At 41.2% G+C, this 26882-nt stretch overlaps 1 protein-coding gene across 7 annotated transcripts in view; it reads right to left on the bottom strand.

Moving 5' to 3' along the window:
- Positions 1-26882, bottom strand: part of robo2 (roundabout, axon guidance receptor, homolog 2 (Drosophila)) — a 259633-nt gene that overhangs the window by 13519 nt on the left and 219232 nt on the right. For 4 of the 7 annotated variants that reach the window (XM_040037637.1, XM_040037635.1, XM_040037641.1 and 1 more), the window contains 15 exons: positions 26430-26601; positions 23545-23750; positions 22532-22613; positions 22262-22427; positions 21999-22165; positions 20599-20720; positions 18792-19023; positions 15844-15968; positions 15588-15759; positions 14367-14555; positions 13472-13498; positions 10706-10748; positions 6776-6903; positions 5726-5998; positions 4614-4739 (listed from right to left, as the gene is read on the bottom strand). In XM_040037637.1, the coding sequence (XP_039893571.1) occupies positions 4614-4739; positions 5726-5998; positions 6776-6903; positions 10706-10748; positions 13472-13498; positions 14367-14555; positions 15588-15759; positions 15844-15968; positions 18792-19023; positions 20599-20720; positions 21999-22165; positions 22262-22427; positions 22532-22613; positions 23545-23750; positions 26430-26601 (2230 nt within the window). The remainder of the gene's footprint in view (positions 1-4613; positions 4740-5725; positions 5999-6775; positions 6904-10705; positions 10749-13471; positions 13499-14366; positions 14556-15587; positions 15760-15843; positions 15969-18791; positions 19024-20598; positions 20721-21998; positions 22166-22261; positions 22428-22531; positions 22614-23544; positions 23751-26429; positions 26602-26882) is intronic. The other 3 variants (XM_040037640.1, XM_040037636.1, XM_040037642.1) reach the window with 3 other exon arrangements.

Below are 26882 nucleotides of genomic sequence, written 5' to 3'. Positions count from 1 at the left end.
ATTTTCAAACACAAGATTTCAATGCGCTCCTGCCTATCAGCGCTTCCATAGAAAACCTCAAGGTTGCCTGATGAAAAGCATGCTTTCATTGATTGATTGGCTGAAAAGCCTCAAATCTCCATAGAAACAGAAGAGAACTGCAGTAAACGAGGCTGAGGCAGACCTTTGTGCTCCACCCATCCCTCAGCGTCCCCTTTCACACCGGGCATTGGGTTCCACAATGAAATATCTCACTTCACAGCATCATCATAATGAATGGCTTGTGTAGTGTCGATGTGTCCCTAATGGAATTCACTGAGAGTCTATTACTACTTTCATTTCTTTTATTACACCGGAGAGCCGCTAACCCCATCTATTTCCACTCATATCCCTCCAACACCAGATTCTACCTGGTTCCATCCATCTTTATAAATCTGCCAGCCAGTTCAATACCAAGTTTTATATGATTTGGTCACTTTGGAAGAAACCTTTATTTGTTTATTTTTTTTTTCTTTAAAAGATATTTGACTTCAAATCTTAAAAACAAAACCACCAAAAATATATCCTGGAAAAAGATTTCCTGTTTTTTTTATGGCTATTTGAATATTTTTTTTAATCTAGTTTCTATAATAATTTTTTATTTATTTATATGTAATGTATCTTATATCTACCACTTCATTAGGGGCAATTCAACAGCTCTGCCATGAACCCTACTTTTTCAGGTTTTGCAGACACCTTTTAAGAAACATGATAATTTCACGTGTATGATATTGAGATTATAGCAGATACTAAACTGCATTATACTGTGGTTAAAGGTCTTCTGCACATTTACCCCATCATGCATATTAAATTTGCTTCATGGCCAAAACATCTTAAGATCAATGAAATGAAATTATGCTTCATGATGTTCTGTACTGTATTTTGACTTTCAGTGCTACAGTAAAAATGGACACTGTTTTTAAATAAATGAAAATGAAAATATACTTAATAGTCACAGTAAATATGTTTTTTTTAACATTATTGGTGGTTAGTATTACTTTGTATTATTCTGAGAAAAGAACTTTTTAATGTCTTTTCATCTGAAGGTTCACCATGCATATGTCTGAGTTTTACAACCCTGTAGCACACAACCAATATGTGGGAATTAATATTAGTATTTGAATGTTAGATTGTGCATGGGCGAGGGGACTGGAACCTTCTGTGGATTATGTCAGGCTCTTCCTACAAGTAAACACCTTGCAATCCATAAAATAACCTCAGCCTGACATCACCACCAATACTGAAAGCTATTTTTGGGAATCTCTGCTAAACGCATTTGTTTTTGTCATCTGTTGGTTAGCCTTTGCTGCCAAAGGCCTGTAATCACTTTTTCCACTGGCCCAAAAAGCTGCCAGTATGGCATTTTATGCAATGTAACATCACGCACGCTAACGTAATGTAATGAAGTAACTTGGCTCAGACATGGTAAAAAAAATATCTGTCATCAAAAGACATTTACAGAAGCAATAGAGTACATCTTGACCATCTCTTTTTATGAATACCAGACAGCAGGGAAATCAGAAACAGTGGGCAGTTTGTTTTTAATCCAAAAAGTATAGATTTTTCTGCTATTAAGACTTACCTGCAAGAATGACAAAAACACTTTAATGAAAGGTGAGCATGGTTAAAAAAACACAAACCCAAAACAAGTAATAATACTGGCACTAGAGAGAAAAAATTAAAAATGAGAATATGGAAGAAGTGTCAGAATAAGATTAATAAAGAATGGAAGTAATAAAAAGAAACAACTGTAAGCCCAAGGCAGGTGGCAGCACAGTGTAAGTATAGTCTGAAAGTAATTGGGTTTCCTAATCGTACCTCTGGGCAACGCTTGACTTTTACCAATAAATGGTGAGCTGACGTGATTGTTCAGTCATCCTTAGTCCCTCTACACAAGACCAGCCATCAATATTGTAAATGAGCCTCTTCCAGGGAAGGATGGTCTGGCGCTGGAATTGCAACAGCTCAACCCAAATATGAAAAATATAGAGAGAAGCTGTGGCTAGGAGCTATACAAGAATTACACAGCGCACTCATCTCCTCTGACAAAACTGGGCCTCTCTTCAAAGGGGAAGTGATACTAAATATAGATGGAGCTTTGGGTATTTATACCCAGGGTTTGGGCACTCCCATTCTATAACTGTAGGGCTGCATAGCCTTGAGCTTGCTTTGTTTTCATTGGGTGCCTTAGTGCTGAGGGGAAAAGCCACAGAGAGACTTGAGAAAGACTATACAGCCAAATACAACTCATGAGTGGGGAAAATATATAACTGAAAGTCTTGTATCATCATATTTAGTTTAGGTTAAAAAGAAACAAGGCAACATGTTACATAATGAATGGAGATGCAACGACAGAGAGTTCAGGAGCACAACAGGTAACGCACAACCATGAACTTCACATAATCACAGAGTTTGCAGCTTCACAGGATGGGTGAGAGTGTAGGAAGAGAACAAGGTGTCTTTGGGGTCTCTAACTACTACAGAAAACACCAGTTACCTCCTCTCCCCTACACTAAGAAAGGTTTTAATGAGCAGCTTCATGTCCCAGTGGAGATCCATGCTGTCATGAAAGCTGCTCTATTTCGGTTTCTTTTTATCCCGCTCTCTCCTCCTTCAGACCTGACATTCATTATTCCTTCCATGTCCTTAGAGAGAGAGCAAAGCACAGAAACTCCAGCAGCCCCCCTCCCCTCATATGTTGAGTTTACTTTGGTTGAAGTCTGAATCAAAGCTTAGCACGTGCTGGTTCAAAATATCATTAAGTTTCACCTCACAGAATATCTGTTATTGATCAATTCACTTTTAAAGCATCATTAATATCAGTAAGCATGATTATTTCACTGCACATTATATTGCGTATATACTAGACAATATTAAAAAAGAGACATCTATTTAAAAATAACTGAAAGCTTCTTAATGAGGAGAATTCTTAAAACATTTTTGTTTTAAATAATCCACATATAGTTACACCTCTGCCGTCTTTTTGACTTAATTCTTAATGATTTAATTATTTGTATTTACTTTCAAGTCATCGGATAGAAGTAGAAATGATTTGGATATCTGTCTGCTATTGTCTTCAGACTTAACCTCTGCTCTTTCAGGACTTCTGGTCTAGCCAGTGGATATCTTAGCCAAGTCCTCCTGTTCAAACTGCTGGCCATCGTTTACTAATTTAGATACCATTAAAAAGCTGATAAAGAAAAAACACGGTTTACATAGAAGCTGATGGTTTAAAATTATGTTTTGGGGAATGCACTCTTTTTCTTTTTTGTACTTCCTTCTCAAATGAGGACATATTGGTCACAGAATACAAACAGACTTCAAGTCGGAAACCAGAAAGCTTCTTGCCCCTTGCCCACAGACTCTGCGCATTAATATGCAAATATTTGCTGAGATTAGGTAAACAGATTATCTAAATCTGTCTACCGTAACTGTAAACATATGCCAGGAGACAATAGCTTGCCTAGAGTAAAGAAAGCTCTGAATATATGAGAAAATCTGTCTATTAGCATATGGAAAGTTAATTATTTGACACAATACTTTCCGTTTCTTTAATAGGTTGAAAAACTGAAAAAGAACAACAGGTTGTGGTTTAATGAGTGACTAATTGCTGTGTGGATTTTATTACTTTGCATCAATCTTCTCATCTACGTCTAGATATATTTCCCGAAATGATTGCAAAATGTTGCTTTAAAGCATATTTGCACAATCTGTTTAGTGTAAGCAGAAATTTATGCGTTTAATTACTTATTTTCATCTTATGAAATTATACTACTATGTGGCAAGCCCAAACAGGGACATAAGTCACCTGTGGTTCTATAGGAGGAATTTGCCTGTAAGGCATGACCATTTCACATCCTTCTCTTCAACCCGCAGTGTGCCTCAGCATTGAATTAGAGACCAGTTAAAGCAGTGGCTTGAAACTAGATATAAGAGGAGAGTGGAAGGGAGACAGTCAGAGGGATGCCCTGGTGTCCTATAAATGACATTGTAATTCTCTGAACATGGGTTTTAGTGTAGTTGGCCACCATTAGAGGAAGAGGGAAAAAGGGAGGTATTTTTGCCACTTTACCCAGCCAAGCATCTCTAATGGTGTCTGTGTGTGTATATAGTCCACTCTGTCTGAAAGACTCCCTCTGCCCCTACTCCCGTCTGCTCACTCACACAGTGAGAGACAAAGCCTTCCCAAAGACCAGCAGTAATGGCATGAACCCAGCCTTAGCAATTGCAGCCATAATTTGTCAGTTGATTATATTGCTGTTCTTTCTTTTGACTTAAGTTTCCTATTTCATTATGCTTTGAAAGACTTTTCAACTCACATCCATCTTTACATTCAGCAGTAGTTGCGCTCAGAACCCCACATAACAAAAATAACACCATACCATTCATATGTGATCAATTAGAAGCAGGGAGAGCTGTGTGAGCCAAGTATCACTGGTGACGGTGAGGGAATTGTGTTATTAAGAATGTTTTGGATATAAAGTTTGTACATGCAAATAACAAATAAATAAAGCAATTAAGACATCGGTCGATCATAAAGTTGGCTGGGGAGCAGCGTGTCCCAGTCTGCTTAATTCTCTGCTGCGTAAACCAACCTGAGAGACTGCCGCTTCGCTCTGAGCTGTTGTGAGAGCTGGTGGTGCTGAAATCTTGTGATTGGTTGTGTGGTATTCTATTAGACAATCCTTCGGCCAATCGGTAGTCAGGAATGAATAGGAGGGCTACAGTGGGGGTTAAAGGGCAAAAATCACAGTGGCATCAGGTGATTGGCAGTTAGCACAAGCACATGCAAACATGCAGTTAGAGCATCAAGCAAGCAGGATAAAATCAGGACTCATATGTTCAAAAAGCTGAATTATTTAACACTATTTGATTCGTATGCAACAGACCAATCTGATTTGTTGTTGATTTGATAAACACCAAGCTAAGCTTTCACAATACTGATGAATGACTCAGTGGTAGAGATTTTTTTTTCACTATTTGTCCTGCTTCAGAGAGGTATAATCACACATAATCATGTTTGAGCATACTTCTTGAAATAATTTCAGGGAGAATTACAAAACATTTTGAAAGAGTCACTGCAATGTGTAAAAACTATAATTAATCTATTTTAGACTGTTGGAAAATCACCAGATCATAAATACGTATTAGAATAAGGCCAAAGAACTCTCATTACGTTTAAACTATCAAACTCCATTCGGCCTTGAAAAATCCTGCATCAAATCCAATTAATTTGGATTATTTTCTTAAATATTAGTCAAGCTAAAATGGATAGCCAATTACTTTGAAACTGAAGGAGCTGCGGTACCGTCAAGAAAACTCAGCGGGTAAATAGATGGATCGCTTAAGTGCAGTATTCCTTTGTGAGATGTTTATTCAGCCTTGGAGAAAAACCAAGATGATGTCTGCTGAGGTAGAAACCGCTCTTTTTAAGACAACCTCTTCCCACCACAGTGGCGCAACAAAGACCTCCACGACTTTTGAGGGAAAAGTTTCAATACCAACAGGCTGTCTTGTTACAACTGTAAACCTGTGGCTTGTAACCTGGCTTTCAGTTTAATGTCACTGGAACAATAGCTCTGGCTGACATATTATCATACTCTATAAAAAAAACCCAACAAAAACAAACAAACAAACAAAAAAAACCTTGGTGAGCCTCCCACATACACACAAATCCCTACAGACTGCATTTACTTTTGCAACTTACTGTTGTTGCAGGAGTTTTTGTCGGGCAGGGAGTAGCCCAGGTTGGCCATCTCCTGCTTGGCCTGCAACGAGGCCTTCCACTGGGCCTCAGGCAGGTCCACAGCCAGCTCATGGATGCTGCTGGAGTGGAGAATCTGAGTGGTAGCATAGGGAGTGGCCTGGGATGTTTGGCCAGGGCTGTTGTAGTTGGTTTTTGTGGTAAAGTCTATACTGCTGTAGATGGCTCCGTCCGAGAGCATGGTGCCCGTCTTATCCCCTTGTCCAGTGGGGAGATCTGGGTAAGAGTATGGAGAGATTACATGAAAGGCTTCCTTTTAAAAATGCCCACCTCACCTGTAGCTCTGCATTACTGACAAAAGAAAATGAAAAAAAGCGAAAATGTTGCAATATCTATGGTATATCTTGCCATCAGTTGCACATTTTAACAAATATATTTGTTGAAAATAAATTCTACTGTAGCATTATGACATTCCTGTTCTCCTTCCACATATCTTCTGGATATCTCACTAGGTTCCCTATGTGTTCCTACGCATTAGGCATAATGTTGCTGCTCTGCATGTGTGTGTACTAACAGAGTCAAAGAGGGAGAGCTAGGAGGAGAGCAGGCAGCTTCTCTCTCCGTAGTGCATGGTTTGCATGCCCAGTGAAGGGGAGATGATGTAAAGCCATGGCGGAAGTGTCCGCATCTGCGCCAGTCAAGCTGTGCCTGTCCTTCACGACTGGCTGCTCAACACCATCCTTTCAAACAGCCATCCACCCCCTGCTCCTCTGCCCGTCTCTCCTCTCTCATTCGCTTGCTCTGAGGTATGGGCTTTGACACCAGGCTGGACTATATGCCATCACTCAGCGTGGTGACAGTGAAGCCCCTGCTGTTAATGCTGTAGCTGTCCTCTGGTGTGATAAATATATATCCAGACACAAATGTAATGTACATGCATGTATACATCCTGAATGCATATATGTGCGTCACAGCGAGGAAGGCAGAGCAGTCATCTTTCATCTCTCATGGTCTTTTTTCTCAAAGCAAGTGGGAAAGCACCGGGGCGCTCACCTCCTCGACCAAAGTTACTCAGGTCATTTGGTCCCCCGGAGCTGCTGTTGACAGGCAGGCTGGTTGCTGGCCAAGAGTCTGCTAACCAGGGGTAGCCTGGATCACTGGCATTTAGCAAGCCTGGGCGGCTAAGCGGAAACAAAGGATCAAACAACAGATTAGATACAGGCCATAAAACTATATTACTACAAAAGGTTTGTTTTGTTTTGTTTTTTTTCATACAAGATTATCCCCAATTACACATTATACCCTGTTTAATTCTTTATTATGTTACTGGAACACACACATACAGAAAATATGACAGCAATCAGCAGCAAGAAGTTGTGAAGACATCAAAAAAATTAAAACATATGTTTAAATGTTACTGTCCACACGCATGTGTGTTTGTGGGAGATAAGTTTTCCATAAACCTCTGAAGCTGATGAAAGTCTTCAGTATGGGGGGGGAAACGCTATATAGATACATTTCTTCTCCCGCAAAGTTGGAATTCCTCCAGGCCCTTTAATTTCTGTTCCTGCTGAGCTTTTGTCACATTTTCCGAGTTATTAATGCAAAAGCACACCGTGGGCAGACTAATGCATGCATTTGCGCTTTGCATAAAAGTGCAGCAGTACATGCTGACACCCACATGTATATATTTCCTAATTCATTAATATCTTGCCCCTTCTGCTGTGTTTTCCCATCAACCCCTTGTGGTGACGTCCAGACAGTCTAAATCTTATTTGATAGGGAGTGAGACCTCGGTCCTGGAACCGGCTTGTGGGATGTCTGTCTAAGGGAGAGGGCAGGTCCATTTAACAGGTGTTGTGTCCCTCTTGAGGTGTGAGAGCTATAAAAGCAGTCATCACGACTTTAACCTGTCATGGGTGACTGCTGGGAGGCCATTAGGGCCACTTTACTGTACAATCACGTCTAAGGCTCGTTACCATGAGGAACACAGATGGAGTAAAATGAGAATGAAAGATGCCGTTAAATGCCTTTGTTTTCAATTCACTGCCACACCACTTGCCACTTGTGAAGCTGATTAAAATGCAAAACAAAATTTCTAACTGCGTAATCACTAGTGTACCTCGTTAGACAAATGATCCTCAGCCGGTATATTTAGCGTATACTGCAGACCCCTCAGTTAGCAGCAGACTGCAGATATGTGTGCACTCTGAGAAGCTATGTAACACAGTAGTTACCAGTCAAGCTGCCTGATGGGATTTTTTTTGCCTTAGCTCCAGAGGGGTGATGTGTTGGCTCTCAGGGAGTCAGGCCCTGAGGACAAGGGCAGGTAATGGCATTGCTGCAGTCACTCTCTCCTAAGCCACAAGTTCTAATGAGGAGACACCGATTCCACAGTGGGGGGAGTCCAAATGAACTGCAGCCCTGGCAAGCTAAGAGCCCTCGTTGTGGTTCCTGAATGCCGAAACAGGCCCTCGGGGGAGACAAGTCATTCAAATTGATGGCTGTGCATCAGACACATGCACTTTTATAGGGTAATACATCTTCCAAGCCATCTCGTCCTTCTACCTCTGTTTCTGGCTGTCTTGTTACTCCATTGCCATTATTTTCTCTCGCCACACTCTCTTTCTCTAACCTTATTTTTCACCTGTTTTGGGGCAAAACTACAAACAGCTGAAAAAGAAGAGACATTGTTCATTTTGTTGACTCCAGCAATAGCGCAGAAATGCACGCAGCTATAGGCTTGTGCTCCAGCATGTCCTCCCCCAGCCCACTTGAGGAAGACCATTTGAAAGACAAGGAGCTGACAGAGGAAATGGCTGCATCGTCCTTGTATTCATCACAAAGCAGCATTTCTTCTAAGGGTAATTAGAATAAGACTGATTTCTGCCACAGACTCGCTATATGTGTTTGTGAGTGTGTGCATGTGTGTATTCCAATGGTGGGGTAATGGAGAAGGGCTGGAGGACAGACACAGGGTCATACGTTTAATGAAAAGTTGACACCTAACTCTTAATCCATGCCTATCCTAGAATAGATAGCAACCTTGGCAGAAGAAATTTAATTTGGAGCATTTCTTCTTCTTGTTAGATATTTCAGTTACTTGTGATGAGGAGGAAGGAAACCATAAATACTGCCTAAGATGCCTGACACGGAGCTTCCCATAAATAAGCCAAGTGAGAGAGATTAATTCCAAAGCAACTTCATAAATCAAGCGTTTATGGTCCCACAGACAAGTGAATAGAACTTGGATTAAAAGTCTAGACATTAGCTAACACTTAGCACAAGGGGAAACACAGATTACTTTCTAGATTAACTCTGAGAGAACATGTTGTCGTTTAGTATTCTGGGATGTAAAGGAATCTCCATAGCAACAGTGTCAGTGAAACCTGTTCACTGCGGTGCTCATCCCATGCTCCCTGCCGATCGGAGTAAATCTGCTGTGCTAAAATATTGATCAGCGCCGAGATAGGAAGTTATTACTACCTTCTAATTACCATCTCCTTATTGGCAGGGGGATAAGAAATGAACCCTTATCAGCTTTTATCAATTTCAGCTGAGCAGCCAAAATCAAATGGTCCAGGTCTACCAATCTGCAGCCTATTCATCTTCCATGAATCATTTATTTTGTGATCGATTAAGTGTAATTGTTCAGTCAGAGCAATTTGGCAGGAGCCAATGAGAAACTAGAAACAGACGTGGTTTAATTTGCTATTGTCTAATTAATGCAATAAACATCTCAGGCAACACATGAACACTTTTTCCCCAAGATATTCTGTTCCACATTTTCACTCTCAGGGCAGATGGGGAAGTAGCAACATCTGGGATTTGATGACAATAGAGTGACTAATGGATCAGAGGCTTGTGCTAGGGCTCCAGATTGCATCCCAGTGTTGTGAAAATTATGGAAGTCACTGCTTCTGACTAAAAATATGACAAATATAAAGCAGCAAAAATACAGACATTTCAAATCCCATTCGCTGGAGTGAGAATCAGAACCACTTATGTGGAAAATTGAAGGAAAAACACTTCAGCAGAAAGTAGATGAGAAACGGCATGGCAAGTGGCGTGGCTAATTCATTAAGAGATTGCTGGCAGCTGACAGAACAATACAAACAAAATTGTCCACAGTAGCATCCAGTTGTATGCACAGAAAATGGGAAAATTTGGAGAAAAAAAAGAGCATAAATATTAAAAAACAAATTGTTGCAAATAGACTGCAGAGCAGACACGTTCCCAAACGCCCAGATACACTCAGGGTCAAATTTAGTTGCAGACTCTCACTGAGTGTTTGAGATCTGGAGATTCTACCTAGTCAGGTGTGATAAGCAGTAGATAGACAGAAGCCTGGGATTCTCCAGGGAGTCTCTTGAATACCTACAAAGGCTCTGTAACTGGTGTCATTGAGATGTGCCCTATTCACCATAGCCCCTCTAACACAGAGTGAAATGGAGCAGGCTGTATGGGGGTGCAAGAAGGGTACCTCCACACACCTCTCCCCTGGGTAATTATTTTTACATTATTACATGTGCTCAGATCCCAGCCGCCCACGCAAGGTGACAGGCAAATTTATCACTCCAGAGGGCTTCGGGGTTGCCTGTAGCCAGCAGCGGAAGATAAATGACAAAATAAAAGCACTCTATGCTTAAATTGTTTCTGTTAATTCCGCTGAGGAGATTTATGAGTTCATCTACCGATGCATGAATGGAGATGTGGTTGAAATGTATATTTCTATGCGTGTTTGCATGGTAGGCACACAACAGGTATCGGTTATCAATCAATCTATTAGACATTTAGAAGTGCTGGGATCAAAAGCAGCTTGCTGAGGACTTCATGCATAACTATGGAGGAAAGGCTGAGTAAAGCCAATGACATAGGGAAGTAAATAATTATAAAGTAAAGGATTTTTTTTTACTCGTTTTAGATGAGACTGCACACAAATGTGTAGAATGGGTGTGAGATTCACTTTCATGCGATACTCACCTTCCATTGCTCATCAGCCCCCCATCAACTCTCTGGAATGTCACTAAAGAGAAGAAAGAAAAAGGGAAAAAAATACCAGATATTAAGTTTTTCAGGTATAACATAAAGCAAACCAGGGTTTGTTTCCATAAGAAGAAAGAAATGTTGTCTTTTTAGCATTGCCCATTTTGCTCTTGTGCTTCAATAGCAATGTATTCATTTTTTTCATGCACGACATGATAGTTGATGGATTCACAAAGGGGTGCAGATGTCCGTCTGCATCCAATGTCGTTCTCTTTTTTTAACGGCTATGAAGAGGACTGCATATTGCTTTGCTTTGCATAAGTGGAGACGTCATGTGTTCCTCAAGGACAAGATGCCTGATGAGAGGGAAAACTCATTTCATTTTTTTTTATTTTGCTGCTGTGTTATTATCAGATTTGTGATTAAATCTCAAACCAAAAAAAAAGAAAGATTAGAAATGGCAGAGGCTTCATTAATCACACAGAGTTTTCTATCTACAAGCGTAGAGGCTGAGTTGCTGATGCTTTTTGGCTGGCAGGGCTCCCCAGAAGGTATGCATGTGGCCTGTTTCATTACAGCGATCTACAGATAACAAGGGCCGCTCTTAGTCAGAGGCTGGTAAAACTGCGTGGCCGAAAGTGAGAGCCGACTGTGAAGGATCCATTTCATCTCTGTTGTGATGGCAAAGCAGCAGTGAGAGTTCTAAGCATGTAAGAACTTCAATGGATCACAGGAAACACAGAAAAGCAGCAAGAGTTTTGGAAACCACCTCGTACCAATGAGGGGGGGAAATGAAAAGGGGGGGAAATAAGAGAGCTGGTTTACTTAAGAGAGCAAAGGAAAGCTGTTAGTAATTTGGCTCATTTGTTCCACAGATGGAGATTAAAGAGAGAAGAAGGCTGAACATTCCCCCTTTTTTTCTGTTTCATTCAAGTCGGTTCCACAACAAGCCTAGGCATGGGCAAAAGAGGGGGCTTTTCTGTGGGTGACGTAGTAACAGAAGACAGACAGAGGAAACTCCCACAATAGATTAGAGAGACTGCTACACTTTAATGTGTCACCAACATTACCTAAGCTTACTTAATCCAATTTTTACTCTCGTAACCACAATTCCAGGCTTTCAAATGAGAGCGAGACAATTGAAATTCTGTCAAGCATGCATGTTGGAGAGTTGAACGTTTATTTACTACATTAGGGTTTAAGCAAGTGAACACCAGCAGGTGGAATTAAAATACTTTGTTTTACCCAGATAGAGCCAACATTGCAAGTCTGCTAGAATAAAATAGATCTCAGAGAGCTCAAGACAGAAACCGCATTCTTTATTCAGTGAAATCCAAAGCCGCTTCTCTTTGTTCCCCACCACCAAACTTGCATTAAAGAATACTCAGTTGTTTGAGTGAGGACTGACAGGCGGGTGTGAGGGGGAGGCTGTGCAGCGGGAAGGCCTCTGAAGTCCCTATCTGTGCTCGGGCACATTTCTGGGCTGCTGTGGAATACTTTTATGTTAGCCAGAGTGACATGGCGGCAGGGCTGTGCTTCTCGCCTCCGTCTTCAAGATAAGCACTTTTTTTCCCCCCAATATGAATACAGATTAATCCCCTTTAATAAGCACTGATCGTGGGTGGAGGTGGGGGTGGGAGTGGCATAATCAGCATATAAAAATTCCATCAAATCTAATTTTTGCTGGCCGCGTGCCTTAACATAGTTGTGATTTACCACTCCTGTGGAGACAGCTTTAGAGGGTTGAGACTGGACACGCTCAACACATCAACTAATTGTCAATGCAGACAAGAGCACTGTAAGACTCTTCAGCACCACTTTGACTCCCATTCAAAATATAGCGCTCCAATTTATGCTGTGTTTGCCCTTGTTTGCTCTTGTTACTCAACACTCTTTGTGAAAAAACCTGCTCTCTCTTTAGCATCTCTAAGGAGTGTTTTCCAAGTTTTTCCAAGCAAATGTCCTGCAAGGGATGCTGTGATACTTCACAAAAGTAATTAATTAAAAAAAAAAAACTGTAGTTTTACTGTAGTTTTTTTTAAGTATTTATTTTTTATAATATTTTAAATATTTAAAACTTCCAACCGCTACTCGTCTCTCCCTTTTCTTATTCAGATGAATCATTTATACACTTTGGACTCCTCTTAAGCTGAATTAGCTAAAAGGCAGATGATAACATACACTCACGAAATTGGCCCATTAAAAATGTAATGCCACTCAAGGAAGGCAAACATGTGTTGTCACAGTAGTAGTGGAATCGTCACAAATAAGGAACACAAAACTCAGAAAGGAAACGGCACCCAGCTGACTAGATGACATCAAAGGAAAGCAGATGCTCGAAAATCGAAAAAAGAGAAAACAAAGAGGGTTTATTTAAGGAGAAAGGAAATGGACAGTCTAACCGTACCCCACAAAAATGCCACAAACAAAGCTACACAAATCAGAATGACTCGCCATTCAGAAACGGACAGCTTCAATAGAAATACACACAAATACAACACGACATGGAATAAAGTTGTGGTTTGAGCAGGAAAAAAAAGAGTTTAAGTTTGCAGGGCCCAGATCATGGCCAATAACAAACTGAAATGTTTTTTCGCTTCTATTTTTGATTCTCTGATGGCACACATTGCGTTCACCAGCATGAGGTTTCAATTTGCATTAGCCATGACCGTAAGTGTGACAGTTCAAACATATGCACTAGAAGCGGGCAGGAGATGAAGCTGTACTTAGGTGGGGGGAGGAGACGGGACAAATGAACAGTACCTGCAGGGGTGAAGGTGAAGGACTGAACTGCAAAACAAGAAGACAGAGAAGTTGTGTGTTAAAAGCCTGCAGAGGTAAGCAGCGCTTTAGGGGGGTATCTGCACACAAGGAACTGGGTCAAGCTGAGAGGTGCTGAGGGTCAGAGAATGGGAGACCACAACGTCACCCAGTGTGCAGAGCGACAGCCAGAAAGCAGCCAGCTCAGAGGCCACAGAGGTGTAAAGAGGGTGGCATAAACAAAATAAAACAGACACGCACACACACACACATACAAATGTAACAAACAGAAATGAAGAGTAAATTAACCAAGTCAGCATATAGTAGCACTTCTTGACTTGATCAGAAAACATCATAAGGATTTAGACTTATTTAAAAGGAAAGAAATAACGCGAGAACACTCAGAGAATACGACACTAAATTGTCAGCTCATTACCATTTTCTGTTCTCTAATTAAATCTTGTACTCCTGGCAGATTATGTGGACTTGGTGGTTGCTAGTATTGACAGGGGGGTCTCTCAGTAAGATGTCAGGGTCAGTGTGTGGGAGGAGAACTGGACAAACCCAAGCTTCAGTGACCAGCAGAGAGTCCAACCTGCCCACTCAGCTCCATCACCCTGGGCTAATAACCAACACAGTGGGTGGATTTGTCAAAAACTGTGACCCTCTGGAAATGATTCATGCTGACATCTGTCTTCTTTCTGAGCTTTAACACAGTAGCCATCTCAATCTCATCGCAGTGTTCTGATATATTTCATCAAGACTGCACTCATTAAAACTGAAAAACGATAATGTAGTTGTGGTAAAATACCCCTGCTTTGAAAGAGGAAGAAAATCACTTTAAAGTTAGAAGAGTGTGTTAAGGCACCAGAATGCGTGAAACTGTGATCAATCTAACCTGCATAGTTGCTCAGACCCTTTCTCTTCTTCCTCCTCCAGTACAGCCAGATGCTGAAGCCCATGAGGATGACCCAGCAGGCCCCCCCAATACCGGCGATAAAAGCAGGTTGTTTCACCACATCTGTGATCTGCTCTGTGATGCTGTTGTTCCGGTTCCCATGTATAATCACGTCCCGAAACTCTTTACCTGTTTGTGCAGGAACACAAAGGCGGCACTTATATAATGCTGGCTGAATAGATACTGAGAAAAAACATAAAGATTTATGCCTTTTTGTATCATTTGATTTTTCAAGGTGAAGGTTAATGCACAAATACTGACAAGCTTAGAAATATTTCACTTTTCCCCCACACCAACAGAAACATAAAGGTTAGCTAGATTAAGGTGAAAGAAAGTGTGTCTGTTACATTTCAGCTGAGGTATTGTCCAGAGAAGCAGGACATACTGTCGATCTAAAGGATGTGCAGTAAAATATATTTTACAGACTGAAAAAGACAAAGCTTAAAAGCTTATAACAAATCCCCAGGTGAGCAGGTTGTTTGCTTAGTTTAGCCCCCAATTCCCTCCACAGCTGATAAAACACACTGTGAAATGAGATGAGAGGACCCTGGTCTGTATTGATCTCCAATTGCAGCCTGACCAGTGTGCTTGACGATATCTCTTGCAGCATGGTAGGAAAAGTGCAAACCGCACGCTATTAACATTCCCATACAGTGACAGGAAAAAAAAAGTACACTTGTAAGGATAACAACGCACATATGTCTGCATATGCACGTGCAAAGATGCTCAAATGCTCGTGTTCTTTACATTACCAACCACATGAACACAACTATTTGCACGTCCACAGACAGGCAAACACAACATATCATAACTGTAAGCTCACGGCTCTGCTCTCAGAGATGGATTATGTGAGTGACGCTGGGGAAATAAGAACATGCTGCGGGCCAAGCCATCAGTTATGGGTCAAATCAGGCACAATCTGCCATAGCTCCACATAAATCATATCCAGTCAGACCACATATCAAAATATTTTAACAATATCATCCATTTGGTAATTCCTAGACTTTCATGACAAAAAGTAATGATATTTGCTCAATTCCCGAGATTAAACACTAATGCTGAAATACAATTTTATTGCAACAATATTATTCCATACCCGAATATCATTCACTAAGGATTAAAAAAAGAAAGGGAAATTTGATGTCTATAAGTCAGTCTTACCAATAATAATAGGCTGGGGTTCACTCTTCACGCCAACCCCTGCACTTGTGCTGGCAGCCACTTCCACATGGTACACTACTCCTACCTGCAGCCCACCCACCACTACAGAGCGTATGGCTGCATCCACTGTCTTATTAACATGGAAACGCGTCTCATTCCCAAGACACCAGATCTGAAACGGAAAGGACAAAAATAAGTGATGCCTTTCGCTTTGTGTGACTTAAATGAGAATCCATGCTGACGTGCTGGGACCAACCTTGTACTCTTGGATGATGCCGTTCTGGTGATCAGGTGGCGGGGGGTCCCAGGAGATGCTTATGGAAGTGCTGTTCTGGTTTCCAACGGTCAGAACTGTTACCTGCTGAGGAGGGGCACTGGGAGCTGAAAGAAGAGGTGCAAATATCGATGTCAAAAGTCAAATACACTATCCATCAGTTATGGCAAAGAGAATCAAAACAGAAACAAGGATGCACATACCAGACACATATTTTTGTTCGCCCTGATATTCTATAAGGACAACCCAGGTGACCGAAGCTTGCCATGATCTTTCATTAGAGGGGGATTTACATAAAAAGTAGAGCACATCCGATACTGCTATAACCTGTCTTTAATACATCACAATGATTTAATATATCATCCTTGTCTCCAGCTTGGTAGGTTTGCACAGAAAATACTGGTATTGATTTGTAGAATAATGGCCTGGCATAGTCAGGCAAGCACTCTCAGTCACACTAAGACTCTAGCATTGACCAGGGTGGCACACGGGTCAATGAGCTTATAGGATGAAGTGCAGACAAGAAGGAAATGTGAAAAAAATAAATTTTAGGAAAAGGAAACAAAGTCTCAGTAAACATATTGACTGAGTCCATCGATCAGCGAGATGAAACTAAAGCCAGTAGGTGAGGATCAGAGGGGTGATGCCCATCTAAGTGGAATCTGCACAATCCACAGGCAGCCTGGGAGTGGATAGAAACAAGACAGGTCCAAGCTTTCATAAACCTCTGTTGTTATTCTGATGGCAACAATCTTCTGACCCCACAAGGGGTAAAAGGAAAAATAAATAACAGTTGGCCCAACTGGAAATAACGTTTTAAAAATAATGTTTTCTCATTTCCACAGTGGCTGGCAGGGGTACAGCACCACAGCAGAATACTGACAGGTCAATTACTCCTGTGCTGCTGCTCTCTCACCTCACCTCCATCCAAAATGGCACGTGTCACCCTGTAAATCTGTGCTCATCCCTCAGTGCAATTGGCCACACCAACCCCCAGAGAGCCAGAAGGCCCTGGCATGGTAGAAGATGAATGGGTCCAATGATGAACCCAACACCTTAGCCAGATTAGAAACAATCTTCCAAGGGAGCATCTGATCAACCATCAAGCTCTGGGCTCTCCAACACCGAATTACATTCAGGTGACGAAGTGCTGGATTTGTGCATGGCAGTCATCAGAAGCAATGTCGTTCAAAGTTAATGTTATGAATGATTTAGCAGCTTATTATCATGCATATTTGTGCTAAACAATACACATTTTTCATTAGAGGCCTCAGAGGCTGCGCTAATAGAGCCATTAGCAGAGTGATGTATGGCAGGCAGGAATGTGACCCTCTGTCTCGCATGCACATGGCATGCTGTGCTGGATGATGAAGGAATACAAACATGTCATCCATACAAAAAAGGAGCCAATAGCTATTGAAAAGACTGGGAGTGGGATCTCCCTAGAGATCAATGTATTGTAGATCATTAGTCTAGAAATGAACATTTATACAAACATTACTGATTTCCCTTCCCCTTAAATAAGAATTACTCTGCATAAAACATGATCCTCTGTGGTGACTTCTTAGACAATTATGCAGTGGGAATCAGATGGCAGTCAGAGTTCATTTATCAGCCATGATATGGCCGTCCAGATGGAGAGTGAGAGGACGTGTGAAAAAGGCAAAGGGAGACCAAAAAGATGGACACAGCACTGGCGCGCTGAGTATACTATAACCCTGAATCTGCCTGGACGTACTCTGGGGATTCTTTAATTGTGCTAATAACAACCTAAGTTTTAATCACACTCTGAACTGGATTTCTCTATCTGTCTAGCCACATTTTCTCAGTAGTCCCAGGGACTCTGAAGAGCCTAGAGCCCTGTGTTTGACAGTGCATTAACTCTGACCAAGCGCAGCAGCAGAGTTATGGCAGAAAGTTGTTGAGATTGTGCAGGACCTGGATGCAGATAGGGAATATTATCAGCATTGGTAATAGCTGTGACATGTGGGTTTAGGAAACCTTAGGGAGATGTACCTTGGCATGTGTGACTTTAAGGTATGTGTGTGTTTGTGCCAGAGTGTGTGTTGGCGACAGCTGTAACTTGATGGCAGTTCGACTGCTGCAGTGAATGCACTAGCTGACCACAGGAGATATGGTCCCTCTGAGAAAGGGAAAATAAATGGGCCTGTCATCCCAACAGGATGTGAACTGTCTCTTGTCCATGCAGCCTGAATATGCAGTGGAAAGACAGTCTTCGCCTCCAGTATTAAGCGTCTGCATTTGTCTTTTTGTGCTGCTGTAGGTATGAAGTTATATGGTTAAAAGGTTGAAACAAGGTTGGTGGTTGTATTTGTGTTCAGGTTTATATCAAAGCAAAACAGTGTTATTGCAGGTTTTTTTTAAATGTGTAATTAATTTTAATGTAGTTTGTAGTAGGCACTAAAACAAAAGCAGTTTTACACTTAGCTTCACTTTGGTCGTTCAGTTTTAGTTAACTACAATAAACTTGATCGAAATACATATCTATCTGTGCGCCTGTTTATAATATAGCACCACATTGCTCTGTGGCCTTGTCAGAGCCTGTATGAATCAAGCTTTAGGTGACAGATCATCTTCACAGGAGGAAGTGTGAGCTGTGCCCAATCACAGCTCAGATCTGTGGCTGCTGGGTGATGGATTAGATGAAGGTTGGCACTAACACCACCAATCAAAAAAAAAAACAAAAAACAGCTGGAAGGTCAAAAAGATGAGCATATCCTGGAAGCATGTTTAAACAAAATACAGTTCTTAGTTTTAAAGAGGGGCACCAATGATATTGCAGCAAAAACTGGCACGGAAGCAGCCTATGGGATCGTGTCACTCATCATTTGAGTGGATGCGCCACAGTTTGATTTTATTGCTCCTGACATACAGTAATATACATATAATCAGCAAGTTCTTCCACTTACCTTCCTCGGTGGTCCTTGCAGTCCTGGATTCACTGTCCATGCCCTGAAACTCATTGAAATAAGGCCGGACCTTGATCTCATAAACTATGCCTTTCTTGAGACCAGAGAGGATCACACTTCTCTCTGAGGGGACATTCACATCCTGGGTTTGCCATGGTCCTGGTGATGGCAGTCCCGATGTCTGTCTGTAAAGAACTCTGTAACCCTGGATGAACTGGGACTGACGATCCACCTGAAGAGGTAAAAGAAGGCATTATTTTCATTTAGTTATTTTTTTATTTCAAAGAGAACTGTGCAGAGGAGATTAACAGATGCTACTTTGGGACATTTGATAGATAATATGCATTGCTGTTTTTCTGCAATTCTTACAGGGCTGCATGTATAACACTTTAGAGGCTTTTATCACCAGCACTTCTACACTTTTCTGAATTAACACTGACATCATCTCATACCATAGATCCTACCACAAAGTGGTCCCCCCAACATTAAAAAGGCATTCCATGAAGGACATAGGAATGTCTCATGTGTATTATAAATGCTAAATAGTGGCACCATAAAGCAAGTCCTACTATATTTAGGACGTGGTATGAATATAAGAATTTCATGCAGCAACAAATACATACACCCTGGGGAAATGAGAAGGATACACAATAGAGATGGTAACAGGAGATATGTCCCATAGAAAAGATGGAGAGACAGCAATTGTAGTAGCCCCCTGAAATCCACAAAGGGTCCTTCGTCTAAAACTTGGAACCATTTAGCGAGACAGAAAAAGCTGAATTTATGCAGAGGAGGAACGGGTGCATAACTCACTGTAATGGCTTGTTAACAGTAGAAGAAGAAGTGAGCAGGGCTTTCAAGTGGGATGTTAAGCAGCTGTTTTTCACCAGTGTAGCTTGAGTAAATCAGCAAAATGGATTCCGTTCTTGGTGCACGAATTTTATTAATGGAATGATTTGGGAATATAAAAGCTTTCTGAAAGGGGCCACTCTGTTTACTTAAAGGGTCCCAGCCACTGATTGATTAGGCAGCCGTGTTTTGTGTTGACTGTACGCTGCAATCATAAAGCAATACTTTAGCATTAAATTAGCGAACAAGTCCACAGGGGTCAATAAAGATGTCACCAGGAAAACTGCTAATGTGGATAATTTGAAAATGCACTCCCTTTGCCACCAAGGGATTTATAGGACCACAATCAAAATAACCATGTACATATTATACAGTCTAAACACCGTAGTGTTTCTGTTCTCATTATTAAACAGATATAAAAAAATTTAAAAAGTGTTTCACATTTGGCAAAACGTTCTAAACTTGGCCAAAAGTTTATTCTTATTTTGAAGCATCAGAAAGTGCATATAAGATATAGTGGATGCAAAGGTTCCTGTTTGCAAATTACTACACTGTATTACACAAAAATTATTTTCAATCTGCTTTTATCCGAGTAGTTCTTTATGTAAGCAGGAAGCAGCTGAAGACATATGGAAGATAGATGAACAACCAGATGTCTCTGACATCTCTTTTGATGTTACTGTGGTTAATAAAACCATTTTACAGCTATCTGATGTTCAGTTACTTTTAAGTTCCCATTTACAATATTTCAAAGCTGCAGTCTTAGGGAATAACCTGACAAAAATTTCCTGGCATAAAACAAATCCTAGCCTCAAGGAGCACCTTCTGGCTTCAAAGAGGAATATTTAATGCCAACTATCTTGACTGTGACTCAATTTTGCACAATCAAAGAATCACAATATATGTTCTTCCAGTGCAAATACTCAGCTAAAGTCTGAGTATGCTAAGCTATACTTACTGTCCATGTGACCTGAATGGTTGTGGGACTCAGGACAACAGGATTGTGCAAGCGAACTATGACCTCGCCGAGCTCCTTCTGTACGTGCCTGTGGTCCACACCCTGAGCTGGAGGGCTTATATCTACAAGAGAACAAGAAAGTAAAAATGAGAAAGAGAAGTCCCAAAGTAAAGTCAAAGAGAGTAAAATGTTTCTTACTCTTCTTAAACTCTGTTCACTCAGCTCCACACAATAAACCTTGATTCATCACCATCAGAAGTGGAATAACAAAAGAAAGAATGAATAGACCAGTCGGATTTAACAAAGACGTGTACACTTGGTAATCACGACTTCATTTAAAAAGGAGCAACTTCATCTGCATTAAAATGACCTCATTCCATTTTGTATTAAGCACTTTTCTGATCTAAAGAAAAGAAAGTAGAGTTGGGTTTGCAAAGTTCTTTAGACGTGCGACTTGTCTGCACTTACTGGGATCTGACTGAAAAACCACATCACTGAATGAACTCTGAATATATGACCCCTTAGACATACTGGATGGAAGATGAATGGACACATGACACTATGTTCCAGCTCATTTCTCCCATGCATGTGTTTCAAGTTATAAGCAATAAAAAAATCCAGCATATGAGATACTGAGTGTGGCTGAAATGAGCCACATTTTGAGTTATTTACTGGAGGAAAAAAAGCCACAAATATCATTTCCTATATTTAAAAAAAAAAAATGCCTCATTTACACAACCCAGCGCAGTGATAAATAACATGGACACACCAAAGGAGCAAGACAGGCCAAACACAGTTAAAAGTAGTAAAAATCACTTTATCATCAGTGCATGCTATTGTCAATCGACACTTCTATATATCATCTGAAGGTCTTCATCTCACCATGAGAGAGATAGGCTGCAAATCAAATTCACTTTTTTAGGATGGTATTAGCTTACATTTGACAGAGCACGGCCAAAGGATTGCTTGTGGGAGGGTGTTATCATATCAATGCAATCTGACTGCAGACTGTCCAGTACTGTAACCAAATCATCTTTGGGTTTGGAGACAGTCATTTTCTTCTGTTATGATGATTAACATAGCAGGCATAGCACTAACTCTGTTAGGCCTTCCAAAAGTAGACATGGCTATTTTACATAATTGCTTAAGTGCAGCTTTAATGAGCTGAACTGCAATGAAAAATTTGACCTCTTGAAAGTTGTGCAGTGTTAGTGTCAGTATAACTGTTCACTGCAGACTGCTGAGATGGGCTGATAAGTACCAGAGTTTGGAGTGGAACACAGCGACCTTAATCTATCCTTAGAAACAGAAATCAAATTCAGCTTGTGGCTTATGAAGAACCTATGCATACATGCAGTGAATGTAATGAAGTCGTTTTATATTAGTGTTATGTAAGGTACCTTGTGTTCTGACAGGATCAGACATGGGGCTTGGATCGCTCAGGCCCTGGCTGTTCACAGCTCGCACCATGAACAGGTAGATGGTGTTCGGACGGAGACCTTTGACAGTGAACTGGGTGGTTTTGACGTGGTCTGCCACTGTTTGCCAACTGTTGCTCACTGATTGACTGCAGTGCAAGAGAAATAAAGTTATATCTGCAATCCATAGCATACCAAAGCTGATAGCTAGTGACTGGCGCTTTAATGGGAGTGGTAAAACAAACCTGAACGCTTCAATGACATAGGAGGAAACAGGAGATGCTCCAGCCAGCCCAGGCTGCCAGGACAGGGACACACTGTTCTTGGTGACATCGGTAACTTGAGGTTTAGATGGTGGGCCTGGAAGCTCATTATCATCATGGTTCTTCATTACAATCACTCCACCTGATTCTGAAAGTTTCAGTGAAGAATACAACAAACAGCCATTTTCATCAATAAACAGTAAAGTTAAAACAAATATCACGTCAATATCATGTCATCTTCCCTCGACCTACCTTTGACTTCCAAGAAGGCACTCCATGATGTTTCGCCACTGGAGCTGGTGGCCACACATGTGTAGATCCCAGAGTCTGCAAGCTAGAACACAGTGAAATAAAGACAGAGATTTATAAATGAAAACAAGCAGCAAACAATATAAGCAGTAGTAAGGATTCCATTAATAACACTATTAGCGAAAGGGACATTTTAGTTCCCCCTCCTAAAAGCAGCAGTGACTGAATACGTGTTTCCTCCTATCGCTGACACAGTGAAACTGATGGGGGGACTTCTCCGGCTAGGCCCTGCGCTGGACAAACCGTGTGTCATTTGTGAGTGCCTCAAAGTGCTGACGCTAATTTCCTAATGAATTCCATTTTCTACTCACCACCCTTCCATCACTTTTCCACTCCCCCTCCTTATTTCCCCACTGTCTTGCCGACCACAACAAAGACAGGCTAATTAATTTAGGGTGGGCTGCAAGAACCCCCTGGACCGATGACAGCTGGCTTGTCTCTCCATCCCTCTTAGGAACTTTGGTTGTTTGTTGGTTTCTGTCCCTGTGCCTTCCTTCCATTTATTAAATAACATGTCAGTGGTCACCGGTTTTGTCAAGCGTAATAGGTATTCCACTGAGGCCACAGAGTGCAGAAAGGGAGATGCGATTCTTCTAAATTTAATCTACTTGATACATTTGCGTGTGCATAAATGTGTGTGTATATATTCTGAACCACAGCTGGATTCCATCCAACCCTTCACAGCTGAACTCAAATGGAGCTACCATGCCACTAAGTGATACAATCATGCAGGTTAAACAGGGGGGGGGTTGGTACTTCTTGTATGCCCACTGGAAAAACCTTGTATCCTGGAGTCTTGCAAACATGACCATGCGGTTGCAAATAACTGCAAATAACAGCATTAACATTTTATGTTAATGCTGGTTTTAAGCTCTGCTACAAAGAAAGCACAAAACTTTTAACACATAGTAGCAGTTAGTAGTAGTAACTGTGACTTTAACACTAAAATCTTTTACCCTGATGTTTTTGATCTGCAGACTGCCCAGCTCCTGCAGCGACATGCGGGGGTCCTTTCCTAGTAGACTGACCCCATCCTTCAGCCAGCTGATGGAGGGGATAGGATCTCCTGAAGCCTGACACTTCAGTAGCGCCATACTGTCAACCCCCAGGGTCTGATTGGATGGGCCTTGGCGAATAATAGGCGGAGGTCTATCTGTGAGCACTGTGAAACAAAGAGGAAAATGTGAGTGTTATCCATATTCTGTAGTTCAGATGAATGATGATGCTCATATAATGCGCATGACTATAAAATAAACTGAGTGATAGCACTGGTTATAAAACACACAGCGGGGGGCGGATATTGGTATCTATCATAAAGTAGACTATTTTCTCTGCAGGTCTTGTAATTGTGCCACAGAACAATGATTCCTGTATTTCCAGGAAAGAAAAGCTGAGTAGTGTTTTCTTCTTTCATTGATGTGGCAGAGGGATGCTAAGCGGTTTCCAGTTACTGCCTGGGTAGCTTTATTTTTACACACTACTCTAGACTCTGTGGTACAGTTTGGCGGTGAGACACTGGCCTATTGAGCCAGTATGGTTCAGATAAATACTTCATTATGTGCAGTGTGGGGCACAATAAAAGGTGAATTTTAGAAAGTACGGAAACTAGACTCTTTATCTCAAAAGAATCAGAGAAGGCAACCTTAATTTTTTTATTATTTGGTTCCAGTTTCAATTTAAATGCTACAACTTTGATGGATTCCATTTATATGAGCAAATTCATTTGTTTTAATGTGCCAGAAAAGCCTTTGGGTAACATCTGTAAAATAGGGGATGTGTCAGAGGCGATCTCAGAGATTTAGTACTGTAGCACAAAGGCAGTTTATATATTTAGAGTTGAATAATGTGGAGTCCCCCTGGCTTCGCAGAACCTACATTAATTAGAAAGTATGGATTAATGATGTCAGACCTGCAGGGGCTAATTACCAAGTACCTCAGTAACCTTTCAACACATTATCACACCTCGCTTGCAACCCTATTTTCTGTCCCGCAGTTACATCTGATAAAAGGAAGTGTTTCCAGATTATTCTCTCTACTTTTGTAGATGCTTCGGGTCAAGAAGGTGGAGAGAAACCTGATATGTTATCCACCAGCCAAATATACTACATTAATTCCACCTTTTTGTTTTTAGGCCTCTATAATAAGTAAGTAGGGCAAATGTGATCAAATGAATCAAAAGTAATAATGTAAAGTTGAAATCCAGCCAAGAGACGATTCAAAGCACTTGCTTCTAGCCAGGGACTCAGTAAGATACAGTTTGTCTTCTAATAGCATAGTTTGTCAAATTAAGATGCATTAAATTATAATGTGCATCCATGTTTGTTAAAAGATGTTTAAAGCAACGTCCCTCACATTAATGCAGTCCTTACTTAATACAGTACACTGCTGTAAGACTCGGTTTGACAGAAGCTAAAGCGCAAACAGAAGGCATGGTTTGGTCAAGGGGTTTGATGCGTTTAATTTATGTGTCCATGGCATGTGGGAGTGACAAAGGGAGGAGGCAAAGCTCGACTAAGGCCTTGGGTCTCTGGATCAGGAATTTCTCATTACAGATCTCCTTGAACTCCACAGACTGCTGGCGGGACTCCGGGCAGTAAATCACACGAAGACTGCAGCAGGTGTGGCCATGACCTCACCCTGACCCACACCACACTCTTTCCTCCTTTTCCACTGATTTTATTCATTTTGCTAACATGTCTTCAATAGCATATCTTGGCAAAAATAAAAGTGGGAATTAAAATACCTTAACTATAACAATGCTACACATTTCATTCCAAAGTGAATGTGTTTTTCACCATACTGTCTACACTGAGTTATGGAGACATCCTATTTGTTGCCACCACCTGTCCACTATACTGGCATTAAGTTGATCACCCAGTGGCCCTGGTACTGCCAATTGTGAGCTGGAAGTAGTATCACTAATATCCAAAAAGGATATCTGTATCTTTCTTTGTAAGACTTTGATAGAGTTCTTCAGTCTGTCTGAGACACTCATAAAGAATTTAAAGCCCAATCAGAGTTCTAACACTTGTGACTGTTAAACCCGCATGCCATGTGTACAAAATGTTTGTTTAAATAAAAATACAAATACAGCTGAAAAAGTGATAAGCAGGAATTTGAAGGGCACTTTCAATTATGTACCTGCACCCGACTGCAAAACAAAACCAAAAAAAATGCCCATGCTGTGTTTTTAATCTTTTTGCTAGCAGGTACTTTAGCCGACATATGGATAGCCGTCTATCTTGCCATCACAATAGCTGATTAGATGCTCCCGCGCCTAGCAAGACAAAAATAATTCATTTCATAGAAAGCCACTGTCACTCTATCAGTCTCCTTCTCCTGCTCCCGCCCTCATACACAAACATGTGGCTCCCTCACTCACCAAACCGCTGACCATTAAACTTGAACAAACTCAAGGGCAATGCTCTATTTTCTTTCCAATAGGAAGACGAGGCATTTTTAATTAAATTGCATCAGGAAAGAAAGAAATAAGTGCACAGAGCAAAAACACAGTAACTGAAGGTTATGGACATACTGACATTTCTTCAACAGTAGTTGAATTTTCTTTGCACTTTGACTGTTTAAAAAATTCATTTGTACTTGTGCACCTACTGCACACACAAAGGTCTTGAAGGCCAAATTCCTACTTGCACTTAATCAGGCAATAGCCGTGTTGTAGCTAAAAGCTGACAAACTCAAGTCAGATGCCATCAGTGTCAGTATAAGTAATTTGTTTGGTGATGGTTCACCTGCCTCACCCCATCTGCAGTGATACTAAGCAATGTGTCAGTGTGTAGTAGTGTGCTGGCATGGCAGAAGTTACACGTCAGGTTTTCCTCACCATCTGTGACCTCCAGTTGAGCCTTGGCGAGGATACTGCCTGCAACGGTCAGGGCCTGGCAAATATAGTAACCAGCATCTGCCCGCTGCACAGATGAGATGGTCAGGGCTCCACTGGGCGACACCGAAAAGCGATTGTTGGGCTGCTGGGGTTGGTTGGGAAAGAGCAAATTCTGCAGGAAATGGAACAAACAGCCAATTAGTGAGAACATGGAAGCAGTTCAACCTGGAAGAATTACAAAAATGCTCACACATCCATCACCATCGAATCCACACATATACTGTGCACACTAACGTGCAAACACATCTGACTATTAGTGTAATCACAGCATGAACAATTCTCTCTTTGACTATGTGAACCGACTTCACGAGCTGCAAAACATGTTTGATGACTTGGTTTCATACTTATTCTTGGGCCAAGCCAGTGGCTCCACTCTCTTAGGAAGGGAACTTT

The sequence above is a fragment of the Simochromis diagramma genome, unplaced genomic scaffold (assembly GCF_900408965.1).
Source record: "Simochromis diagramma unplaced genomic scaffold, fSimDia1.1 OVJJ01000463.1, whole genome shotgun sequence".
Classification (NCBI taxonomy): Eukaryota; Metazoa; Chordata; class Actinopteri; order Cichliformes; family Cichlidae; genus Simochromis; species Simochromis diagramma.
This window is presented reverse-complemented; position numbering and strand designations above follow the sequence as displayed.